Source organism: Drosophila arizonae, chromosome 2, assembly GCF_054131065.1.
Source record: "Drosophila arizonae isolate 15081-1271.41 chromosome 2, UAZ_ARI_1.0, whole genome shotgun sequence".
Lineage (NCBI taxonomy): Eukaryota > Metazoa > Arthropoda > Insecta > Diptera > Drosophilidae > Drosophila > Drosophila arizonae.
In genome coordinates, this window is record NC_142922.1 from 13,568,945 (window position 1) to 13,580,243 (window position 11,299).

Genomic DNA, 11,299 nt, shown 5'->3' on the forward strand with positions numbered 1-11,299 from the left:
GCGTAGCTGCTCATAAGATACCTTTTATATCCTAAAAAGGGTAAGCTCTACCATCTCTCTGTGACAGTTTTTTAATGAAACAGGCTGAAGCATTTATGTGTAAATTAAAAGAACTTAAAGTAAAGGAAAGTTATGTTTATCAACAGGAATCTACACGAATCGATAATTTCGATATTTATCGATTTGACGGCCGAAAATAAGTATTTGTTTTACAAATAAAACAAATAATTTTAATTATTATAGTCTAAAATTAATTTTATAGGGTATATTTAAGTCTTTTAGAAATCGGGCATTTCATTTAAAAAGTCTAACAAAAATGCTGATATATTGACTTTGAAGCAAATCATATACTCAATATATGAGCCAAAGACGACTTCTGCTGCCTAAATACCACAGCGTATGCTCATTATAATATATACAGGGTGTAGGAAAAAGTAGGAAACATTTTAGGTCGTTTTTTTTTTTTTTTTTTTTTTTTTTTTTTTTTTTTTTGGCATTTTTCCATGTTACGTTAACACGTGCCGCAGAGCATGTAGACTACCTATGCCGCATGCATGGCAATCTAATGTATCACTATTGCAGATCTGGACAACTCAGTTGTAACATTGCTAAAGTAGACTGGCAGGTGCTCAGTTGGTATATACACGTACATATGTATCTCCGAATTATCGCTGAATACCCGCCAGTGAATGCCTCGCCCATGCTCGAATGTGTTTAAGTGTATTCGAAATGTAACTACACAGCATCGAGCGACGGACGAACCCAAAATTTCGAATATTTTGTTTTTGATTTTTGTTTTTTTTTTTTTTTTGACATCTTGTGAGCTGAGTTTTTTTCTCATTCCGTTTTTCGGAGAAATTATTAAATGAATAAGCAACAAGAAGACGATAAGATAACAAATAAAATCTCTAAATAATAAATTTGCACAAAATTGGAGAGTTTTCACGTTTATGTTATTGCATACATTTTTTTTTTTTTTTTTTAGGTTTGAAAATATATATTTAAAAAAAATTGTCTTTTGACAAAAGCATGTGAAATATCCTTAAATTATTCTGTTTATTTACTATCCAAATAAATTAATCAGACATAAAGAGGACAAAGTGAATAATAAGTTTAATAAACAGAACCATTATTTTTTCAAAGTATTTCAATTTGTAAGTTCTGTTTTGTTTAAGTTTTAAATGTCAAGTCAAAAAGCAACTAGCAGTTTGTAAAAATCAAATCTCATTACAAAAGAATAGTACAATATAATAATTTTCAAATATAATATTGTAATATCGTAAAGATCTGAAATTCTGCTTAGGTTTTGAATCCGAAGTTTATATACATCATTTTTAAAATTTAATTCTTTCATAAAAATAAATATTACGAAATTTAATTTTATGCTATATATATGTGTTAATATTGCTCGGTATGTTTAATAGACACTTTAGTAAAAAATTTATCTACTAAATCTATATAGAGGCCAAACATCTGAAATCTTAATGTGAACAGTTTACAAGCTTCAAACAATTTTAGTTGTACTTCACTTTGGAAGACTAATTCACAGTTAAAGTCGAGTTCAAATTCACTCGGCCATGTTTGATAAGTTTTGTATTTATTTTCGACGCTCATAAAAATGATCTATGTTTATATTGAGAAATGCAGAGTATTGTAATAACAAATTGTACGTGCAATCGACAGTTTTTGGACTTGGGCAATGCCGCTCATTGTGAACACGTCGCGACGTCTTTTCCCAACCAAATGACCAGACTTTTCGTAAACGATGCTTCAAACATTATAATCCTAACGGCATATGTGATTTATCACTGCGCTGGACAATATAATAATTACTATTTATTAATTGCACAGCATCCCTATATTTAATAGTTCAAGAAGTTGTTACTGATGGCAATAGTCGATCACATTTTAATATGCCATAAAGCTAAAGAGAGTATTTAAGAGTCGTATTAAATTTTTTAATAACTTTCTGAAGTTTGTAGTTGTGCTTTCAGCAAGTTCAAGTTTGCCGACAAACAACATAATTATATGATCTTTATTTTAATTACTCGGTTGGGTCAGCAATGATTATAGTATGACCAACAAAAGAAAACTACAAGTATTATATATATAAATATTACTATTAAAAATAATGTAATCTTTACTATTGTGACTAAATAAAAATAAAATTTCTTCAAGTCTCTTTGTAGCTCCACTGGATGTTAAGAAATTGAGATAACGTCAGCAGCAGCTACAACGCAGACCGAGAGGCTGGGCTCATTTGTTTGCTTACTATACAAAAAAAATTACCGCATATTTACGCAATGGGTTCCGGCCTGTCATCCCAGCGATCTCGGGCTGGCCAATTTACCACAGAGTTGGCTAAATGTAAATATGTACTTGTTGAAGGAGAAAGTGCAGCCGTTGTGTTGTTTTATACAGATATTTAATTTTGTTTTATCGAAATTAATAATATTTTGCACAGCTTGCATATTGTTTAATATTTGCTGCCTCCGTGGGTGTGTGTGTGTGTGTGTGCATGAGTGTGTTGTACCTGTCAGGTATTTACATAAAAAGAGAGTATGGCAGGTGCAGCTGCCAACCCATTTATAAGATCTGTGAATAGTTTGCGTCAATATTTGAAGAAATGGCTGACGATGCGTTGAATTATTGCTTATAACTGGTGAAATTATTATGTAAAAAAAATTATGAGCCCACATTTGGATTTTCCTCAATTGGCTCGTCTGTTTGGCCAACTCGTGGTCCCGTCAATGTCACATATTTGATACAACCGGAATGGGCTATAGACCCAACAACAATAGCCCCAATGGCAATTACTTATTATTTATGTCAGCGACATATGCCTATAAAGAAATAATAATTAAAGTTTGCTTTATGTTCACACCGTGATTGGACTTTAAATATAGTGCTTATCTATGTGTATATACATGCATCTGTGTATGCACATATATATAGTAGTTGATTCGGAACCTTTAATATTTATTCTTGACTCTTCTATGCGCCTCATTGAGCATATGCTAATTTCGATTTTTGGGAACTCACACAATGTAGGTTGGCGTACGATTCAACAACTCTACGACCTTAGCTCTATAAAATACCTGACATTAGGCATGAACTTCTGGGTACGCTTTTAATACACGCCGGCAAACTTTAAAGATCGAGTGTAAATTTTTTGGTAAACAACATTTTTTATTATTTACAATATTTTGTAATACTCAAAGAGAGTAGGGAAAATTTTATAATGATTTGTGATTTTGCTATTTTTTATTACTTCATCCTCTAAATTTAGAAAATAGTGCACAGCTCGACTAAAAAGCTATTGTTTTCTATTTTTTGTAGAATATATATACTCAAAATAAATAAATATTTTAAAAATTTGTACACACCTTATTCAATCATTGAAACCGCTTTTTACTTTTATGTATTTTATATTAGATTAAAATACTTAAATATATATAACATTTGTTTTACTTATATAAATCTATCCTAAATTTATACATATACTTAATTTGGAGGCCAAGGCTGCCTTTTTGTGTGTGTGTGTGTCAACATTTTGTGTGAACTTTTTGGCACCTGACCAACGCCCAACAGCAACGCCGGGCGCCGTCTACTCAAAAACTTTGCGCGTTACTGTACATATTAATATACATACATACACACACAAGTCTACGGATAACTGTGTTATGCATAATAATGGCTATTGTCACTGTTTTAATTACAGCTAACAATTAAATGTTATAAAAAAAACTTTGATCGCAGACAACCTATACATACATATACATAGGGATATGACTATGAATGTATAAGTATACATATATGTTTACATATACATGTGAGTGACTCCTTCGACTAAAAACTGGCGTAAAGCCTTCTGCTACATGCATACATACATAGTAGGTTGTGCGCATGGTGTTTTTGCAATGTGTCACTACAATGCGGACGTGAATGTATGATAGCCCAAATTCGAACTATAATTGCATTTCAAATAGGTGCTCAGTGGCCTTGTCGCTGCACATTGTTCCTTGGTTCATGCGATTTCTTATGTGGCGGACATATTTATGAGACTTTCAATATGCCGCAATGCATACAAGAGCCGATTAATTGCGCATTTCAACAAATTAACATTAACATTTATGAATCATTTGTTTTGCATAAAAAAATAATGCATTTATTTGTGTTATAAAACAAAAGATCTAAACTAATGTAATCCGATATTCAATTCAATTCAAAATAAATTTAAATTTGTATGCTATGACTACAAAGTTGATTGCTATGACACTTCCCCACACATACACTAAGTCACCTCTGCCGCAATCTACCGACCGCCACAAATAATCGAAGTGCAACCATATTCTTCATTATTATAGTAGAATAATACTTGCAATTGGTTTTAAGTTTGCGGTAATAAATTGCATACACGTCGAAAAAATTGACTGTAAAAAACAATTCAGGCATTCTTAAACTAATACGATAATCAAAAAATTACTAAAGACTATACGTATCAACAGAGCATGATCGCAGTAAGCTAGTCACTGAAAAACAAAAATCGAATGAAAGTGTGTTCTACTTTTGTTAATTTTGCGCATTTCGCTGAGATTATCGTAACGAACAACAGCATCGGTGTAAATTTTGTGGTTCATATTAAAAACAAATAATTGCTATAAAAACCAGACAAAATGGGGCGCCGCTGCTGCGTTGCTGATTGCCCCTCGACTTCGCGTTTGTTTGAGCACCACGGCGTAACTTACCACTCGTTTCCGATGGACGCCGTTATTCGTGCCATTTGGATTAAGAACTCGCGCATTAGCCTGGACCGACAAATCACAAAGAGTGTGCTTGTATGCTCACGTCATTTTCGACGACTAGATTTCAATACTATAAGAAATGGCAAGTACTTGCTGAAGCCGCGCGTCTTCCCCACTGTGTTTCCGTGGGGAAAAATGGAGCCTGCCGAGATAGAGGCTGACCACCGAGCCTTGCAGCAGGCAACCGTGGATGGCTCTGGGGTGAGCGGTTCGGCGAACAGCGGCAGCAACGATGACGTCATTAAGGCAACCGTTGACCAAATTGTTGCCCAAATTATGGAAGAGACAGCTGTACGTAATGCTGCTGCAGAAACGGCAGCCAAGGCAGCCAAGGCAGCCGAGGCAGCCGCTAAAGCTAAAGCTGAAGCCGAGGCTGAATCAAATCAAAAGGAAGCAGCAGTAACTAAGGAAGCTGCCGTCGACTCTGAACTTGTTGCGTCATCTGTAGGGAGCACAATAGTTGTTTCCTCCAACGAGGCAACAGCCACTTCAACTGATTTGGCTAGTGAAGCAGTTCCTGCTGCTAGCAACACGTGTTCCCCACTTTCGAATTCGCCACCCAAATATGGCTTGCCCACGAACATGGCGATTGGCGCTCGTCTAGAGGCGTTGAGCGCGGATGGAGCTTGGCTGCCAGCACGTATTGTCGAAGTCAATGAATCAGAGCAGACTCTACTGATACGATTCGAGCGCAACAACAAGTTGAAGGTGTCACCCTCGACAAGCGGCGGCAACCAAGAATGGATCGCTTTCAAATCGGACCGTCTGCGTCAGCGCATCAGCTCTCGCGTCTTACCCATCTTTGAGTTGGAGGAGAAATGCATGGCGCGCTGGTCGGGACCGCGAAAATTTCCAGGCACTATCAAAAAACTGCTGGGCAACGACACATACGAGGTGCTATTCGACGATGGATACACAAAGAACGTGCGTGCAGTGCACATGAACAAGCTGCCGCGCCAGGTCTTGGCCAACATTGAACAGGATGCTGACACACAATCAACAGACTCTGCCCCACCTGCAGTCGCAGTGAAGAGGCCCAGCACTGGTGCCACCAGCGCCAGCAAGAAGACCAAGGTGACTCCACAGCGCAAGGACTGGCCACTGCTGGACATGTCCAATTTGGATTTAGGTATGTTGCAGCATCAAATATATTCTGTATTAACTTTACTGAAATACAAGTAAGAAAGTTCTAGTCGAGACTGCTCGACTACGAAATCCCCTGAACCCTTCGAAGAATTTATATATCACAATAACTCTGCACACAAAACACAGAAAAACGGTCTCTAGTACTATTTGAAATACGCCTTTTACAAAGGTGTTGGTGAGGGGATGGATATAGGTGTGGGAGGTAAATTACAACAAAAATCAAAATTCTACAAAATACATATGAGTTTACATTTAAAATTTGCGGACTCTACCTCTAAATGTGTAAGAGATATAATTAAATAACCAGTTTTCGATTAGGTTTTTAGTCGATAACAAAATATCGGGAGTAGTTATCTATTTTTTTAGGAAAACTTGATATGCGCGTAAATATCAAGTCTCTAGGTTTTGTATCTTCTGAGATCGACGCGTTCTTACATAGGGACGGTCAGACAGACGGACAGGGCTAAATCGATTCAGCTCGTCACCCTGATAATAAATATATATACTTTGTGGGGTGTGCCACAGCTCCATCTGCCTGTTACATTTAACAAAACCATTATACCCCGTTTTCCCATTAAAAATGGGTTCAGGGTCAGGGTATAAAAATAGTTTATATATTTGACTGAGTGGTCATGTTTGAAATATGTATATGTAAAGTTCGTTGCGTTTGTGAGTTTGCATTTGTGTTGACAGTGGGCACTGAATTTTGATATTCCGATAAGTCACAAAAGGAGCACAATGGAAAATTCCCTCTCTTGTAATTGCAGCAAAAAATATCCGTGATTTTAATAACTTATATGTCTCTATTAAACTTTTCAGCTGCTTTGGGATTGCCAGAAATCCCACATGATGGGGAGTGGACATGCCATTGGGTGAACGATCAGCCGATCGGCACAGAAGGCTATCTAATTGTCGGGGAGCACCAGAAGCCGACGGTGATTGTTCACGACTGGCGATTGCCGCCTGGCTGGATCAAGCACATGTATCAGCGCTCAAATGTGCTAGGCAAGTGGGATGTCATATTGGTATCGCCCAGTGGAAAACGTTTTCGCTCCAAGTCCGATCTAAAGGTGTTCTTGGAGTCGCAGGGTTTGGTTTATAATCCGGATGTGTACGACTTTAGCATTCATCGCCGTCGTGCCAAAGACATCAATGCATACGTCTACACACATGACTACAGTCCACAGCAACCAGTAAAACCCAAGCCTATGGACATGTCCCTAGACACAACAGCAACAGAGTCACAGGATCTGAGTACCACCAAGCTGTTGTCAGCCACGCCCACATCAAAGCCCATGTCACCGATGGCCACACGCCGTGGAGCAGGGGAGGACAGCCAGTATATGGAAACACCGGTGGCCTCACTGATGCCACCTGCGGAGTTAATGTCTCCCTCACCACGTGCCCCAGACAACGAGGCAATGCCTCATACAGCCGAATCAGCCGATGCCTCCTCTGTGTTAGCTTTGGATGAAGGCACCGTACTGGAAGATGGTTTCGGTACGTTATCTAAGCACAGCAAACCGTATTCAGGCTAACTAAGCTTTTGAATATTTCAGTATTTATTGGCGGATTAAAGGTACAGATCACAGATAATTTGTTTGTGTGCCCAAGCGAAGGATGCGGTAAAACATGCCGCAAGGAGCACATTCTGCAAATACACATACGACACTATCATAAGGAATTAGCACAGTAAGTCACAGATTGGTTCATTGTAGAACACTTGTTTAATTTTATTGATGTATTTTTACAGACATTTCAGCCACTGTCCTAAGATGCAGGAGCTGGCTGTAAAGCGCACGCATCCCTCTTCGATTGAACAAAATGAGCAAACGCCGAAGAACCAAATACCTAATCAACAGTTCTTTAATAAGTTGCATCAACAGGATTTACAACAGTCTCGCGCCTTTCGACGTCAGACAGCTGTTACGGATACATCGCCCACAGTCCGTGACAATTCGCCAACTGTTTCGCCTAGCAGTCGTTTACTATCACCCAAAGTTGAGACGCCTTCCACACCTAAAGCTGCACCACATGCAACAAGTGGTACTCCTGAAGCTGCTACTTCTGCTGCTGCACCTGCTCCTGTCGTGGCACCACCGCCTGTAGAAGTTTCACCTATTTCAGCACCACAGGAGACGACTAAATCCAGTACACCAGTCGTCACAAGCCGGGGCACCAAACGTGCGCGTGCTTCATCCAACAAGCGCTCGTCTGGTTCCCGTAAGAGCAGCCGACAACGTACCCAACGTCGCTATGTAGACGCCTCGCAAGAGAATGTGCCAGCGGCAACCAATGCCCACAACTCACCAGCATCTGGAGCAGGTTTCGAAGATACACGACAGTCGTGTAACACGCCCACACCCGATGTTCGTAATGATGCCAAGAAACGACGTGTCGCTCTCTCTGGAACTCCGGTTAGTTCACCAATCATCGATCCGATGTCAACGCCATCGTCAAACGATCTGGTAGACATAAATGCAGCATTGGCGCCACCGCCGCCACAACAGGCTAATCAGACTCCACAGTACATCAAGGAGAACGGCGAGCTCATACGTATAGTTCGCATGAGGCAGGAGGAAATCATAAATTGCATTTGTGAATATGGGGAAGAGGATGGCCTTATGATCCAATGTGAGCTGTGCCTCTGTTGGCAGCATGGTGCTTGTAATGGCATTCTCAAAGAAGCGGATGTACCAGATAAATACGTCTGCTACATTTGTCGCAATCCGTCGCGTGTTCGTGATTCGATGCGCTTCAAGCATGATCAGGACTGGCTCTTCGAGGGCAAACTGCCTGTGGCTGGGTATCATACGCCAAATCCTCAGGCACCCAAAAAGTTCGAGTTGCTAAAACGATCTCACACACTTACGGGCAATTTACTAGATGCTAAACGCTCAATGCATTCCTTATTAGTGAAGATCAATATTGCTCGCAATCGTTACCATCCCAAGCTATATCTGTGGGCTAAGAAGTGGGACGAAGATCAGGCTGAGAACGCAACCACCCCTGTGAAACGTCCAAAGGCCGAACAATCCGACTGGCCGCACGTGCCGCAACCGGAGGCTGCAATCGACCCAGAGGAATGCCAGTACCGTTTGATAGAACACGTTAAGATACAGCAATCGCTGTTAATGAATCGTCTCAATGAGATAGAAGGTGAAATAGACGGTAAGTACTTCCTGCAGATGAAACTCAACATGTACTTAATATGTTCTTTGTACTTCTTTTTAGAGCTTGAAAAAGAAGATACTCTGACCGATTTGAAAGATGCAAATATGTCCACCACCAAAGAGGCCATGGCAACGTTTATAAAAGAATTGGAAACACTAAAGCGTCTTGCCAATCTCAACAAGGTGGCCAACATGAAACAGGCTTTAAAGAATCAAGAACAGTCAACAGAAGTAGCCCAAGTGTAAAATGGACAATGATAATTATTACTATTGAATTTGATTAAATTTGTTGAATTGCCGTAGAGCAAGGTTTAAAAACCAGAACATATCTTAATTAGCGATTAACTTGGAATTTTGATGAAATATAAATATATGAAGATTAATAAATACAAAAAAACACTAACCACTCTCTGGTTAGTGCAAAAAACCAAGTTAAACTATCGGTGATTTTATTCATACATATTGCATTCGATAGTTATCGAAAGTTATTAGAACAATCAAAGGCAGCTCTGCGTCTACCTTTCTTTAACAACACACGTGTTGACAGTTGTGCGTTTTATTTTTACAAATTATTTGTATAATTTGTAAAAATGCGCATCGACACGTGCTACTTTTGCTCCAGCAAAATATACCCTGGGCATGGGGTACACTTTGTACGCAATGACTGCAAAGTAAGTAACAATATAAACTTTATTCCTATCCGCTTAAACATACACAGTACACAATTCTGACCATACGCCTTTGTTTTTTTTTCCAGATTTTTAAATTTTGTCGAGGCAAATGTCACAAAGCCTTTAAGAAGAAGAAGAACCCACGTAAAGTAGCATGGACAAAGGCACATCGCAAGGCAGCCGGAAAGGAGTTAACAATTGACCCCAGTTTCGAGTTCGAGAAACGCCGCAATGTGCCCATCAAATACAATCGCGATACCTGGCAGAAGGCAATTACAGCGATTAAGAAGGTTACAGAGATTAAGGAGCGTCGTGAAAAGCACTTTGTCATGGAGCGTCTGCGTAAGGGCCGACAGGTTGAGATCCAAATGGATGTTAAGGATGTGCAACGAAATATGTCGCTCATACGTTCACCAGCCGCTGGCTTGAGGGAACGCCGCGCCAAGGAAGAGGCTGAGGAAGACGCCCTTATGGACGAAGACCTGCCAGAGGAGAAGATCACGTATGTGGATGCACGCGAGCTAGAAAAGAGACTCGAGGAGGGCATGACGGAGGCAGACTTGGAAATGCTAGAGTCTTAATTGAAAACATTTTAAATAGTTTTAGGGTTAAGTTTACAGCAGAGAAAATTAAAATATGTGGTAAATCAAATTTGTAGACAACAATTTATTTAATAGGAGAGTACTACATATTTTATTTATCTACACATTCTTCGGAGTGCTTCGGCTGTGGAGACTCCAATTCAATGGTAACGGGGCCATCATTCTCTATGTGGACTTGCATATAAGCACCAAACTTTCCATCTGACATTGCACCAAAAAATCAAATCAAATAAAATGTTGAGCCCAGTTTTATACAGAACACAAACATTACCTTTGATTTTGCTGGAATCATATGATTGGCACAGTCTATTCAAAAAATGACTATATAGCTGCTGGGCATCTTCACCTTTCATAGCTGCAGAGAAGTCTGGTTTGTTGCCCTTCAATCGATGATATAGTGTAAACTGGGATACACATAGAACTTCTAGCTGCAAATCTTTGACAGACTTTTGCCAACGTTTTCCTTCATCCTCGAACAGTCGCAATGCGAGAATCTTGCGCACTCTAAAGGCTCAGTCAGAAATTGCCTCATTATGTGTCAGTTAGATATTTACCTACAGATATTCGACATCTGCTATCGTATCGCTAGATTTGATGCCCACTAGAACACATAGTCCAGGTCCAATAGTTGACACCAGTTCATCCAGCACTATAAGATGTCCAGATTAGGCGAAAATTTATTCAATGGAAGTGAATCCTTACCCGTGACTTTAGCGGCCCTAACACGTTGAATTACGGCACGCATTATTAAGGTTAATCCTTTAAAGTTTAATATATAGAAACTTAATAAACAAAGTGCCAATTTATCCTATAAAAACACTTGCACTCATATGTCCCACTTATCGATATACATATACATATATAGCGAGCAGCACATTTATCGATGTCATGTTGGCGGTATG

The 11,299-nt window shown here is 39.3% G+C and overlaps 3 protein-coding genes and 1 long non-coding RNA gene across 5 annotated transcripts; 3 read left to right on the forward strand and 1 right to left on the reverse strand.

Moving 5' to 3' along the window:
* The first annotated feature begins 1,209 nt into the window (after window positions 1-1,209).
* On the forward strand, window positions 1,210-2,468 carry LOC149270327 (uncharacterized). The gene is made up of 2 exons (XR_016270432.1): window positions 1,210-1,411; window positions 2,179-2,468. It is a non-coding gene; the product is annotated as an uncharacterized LOC149270327 (long non-coding RNA).
* Window positions 2,469-4,340: 1,872 nt separating this feature from the next.
* Window positions 4,341-9,448, forward strand: MBD-R2 (PHD finger protein MBD-R2). The gene is made up of 5 exons (XM_018000622.2): window positions 4,341-5,934; window positions 6,771-7,451; window positions 7,511-7,643; window positions 7,705-9,122; window positions 9,186-9,448. The coding sequence occupies exons 1-5, from the start codon at window positions 4,677-4,679 to the stop codon at window positions 9,368-9,370; spliced, it is 3,675 nt and encodes a 1,224-aa protein (XP_017856111.2). The 5' UTR covers window positions 4,341-4,676; the 3' UTR covers window positions 9,371-9,448.
* Window positions 9,449-9,616: 168 nt separating this feature from the next.
* Window positions 9,617-10,446, forward strand: RpL24-like (ribosomal protein L24-like). The gene is made up of 2 exons (XM_018000964.2): window positions 9,617-9,795; window positions 9,882-10,446. Exons 1-2 carry the CDS (start codon window positions 9,715-9,717, stop codon window positions 10,374-10,376), a joined length of 576 nt encoding a protein of 191 aa, XP_017856453.1. The 5' UTR covers window positions 9,617-9,714; the 3' UTR covers window positions 10,377-10,446.
* Dtd (D-aminoacyl-tRNA deacylase) lies at window positions 10,442-11,293 on the reverse strand. 2 transcript variants are annotated; one of them, XM_018000965.2, is made up of 4 exons: window positions 11,100-11,261; window positions 10,956-11,046; window positions 10,669-10,901; window positions 10,442-10,598 (listed from the first exon to the last, which is right to left on the reverse strand). In XM_018000965.2, exons 1-4 carry the CDS (start codon window positions 11,140-11,142, stop codon window positions 10,489-10,491), a joined length of 477 nt encoding a protein of 158 aa, XP_017856454.2. In that variant the 5' UTR covers window positions 11,143-11,261; the 3' UTR covers window positions 10,442-10,488. The 2 variants fall into 2 exon arrangements, with proteins under 2 accessions (XP_017856454.2, XP_017856456.2); XM_018000967.2 differs by lacking the exon at window positions 10,442-10,598 and having other exon boundaries at window positions 10,765-10,901; window positions 10,952-11,046; window positions 11,100-11,293.
* Window positions 11,294-11,299: the final 6 nt, after the last annotated feature.

What these genes read in the sequence shown, in the direction of transcription:
- MBD-R2 (XM_018000622.2), top strand. Translation starts at nt 4,677, where the DNA reads ATGGGGCGCCGCTGCTGCGTTGCTGATTGCCCCTCGACTTCGCGTTTG. An exon ending in CATGTCCAATTTGGATTTAG is followed by an intron (nt 5,935 to 6,770) that starts GTATGTTGCAGC and finishes TAAACTTTTCAG; the next exon opens with CTGCTTTGGGATTGCCAGAA. An exon ending in CGTACTGGAAGATGGTTTCG is followed by an intron (nt 7,452 to 7,510) that starts GTACGTTATCTA and finishes TGAATATTTCAG; the next exon opens with TATTTATTGGCGGATTAAAG.
- RpL24-like (XM_018000964.2), top strand. Translation starts at nt 9,715, where the DNA reads ATGCGCATCGACACGTGCTACTTTTGCTCCAGCAAAATATACCCTGGG. An exon ending in TTGTACGCAATGACTGCAAA is followed by an intron (nt 9,796 to 9,881) that starts GTAAGTAACAAT and finishes TTTTTTTTCCAG; the next exon opens with ATTTTTAAATTTTGTCGAGG.
- Dtd (XM_018000965.2), bottom strand. Translation starts at nt 11,142, where the DNA reads ATGCGTGCCGTAATTCAACGTGTTAGGGCCGCTAAAGTCACGG. An exon ending in ATAGCAGATGTCGAATATCT is followed by an intron (nt 10,902 to 10,955) that starts GTAGGTAAATAT and finishes CTGAGCCTTTAG; the next exon opens with AGTGCGCAAGATTCTCGCAT. An exon ending in TGATTCCAGCAAAATCAAAG is followed by an intron (nt 10,599 to 10,668) that starts GTAATGTTTGTG and finishes GTGCAATGTCAG; the next exon opens with ATGGAAAGTTTGGTGCTTAT.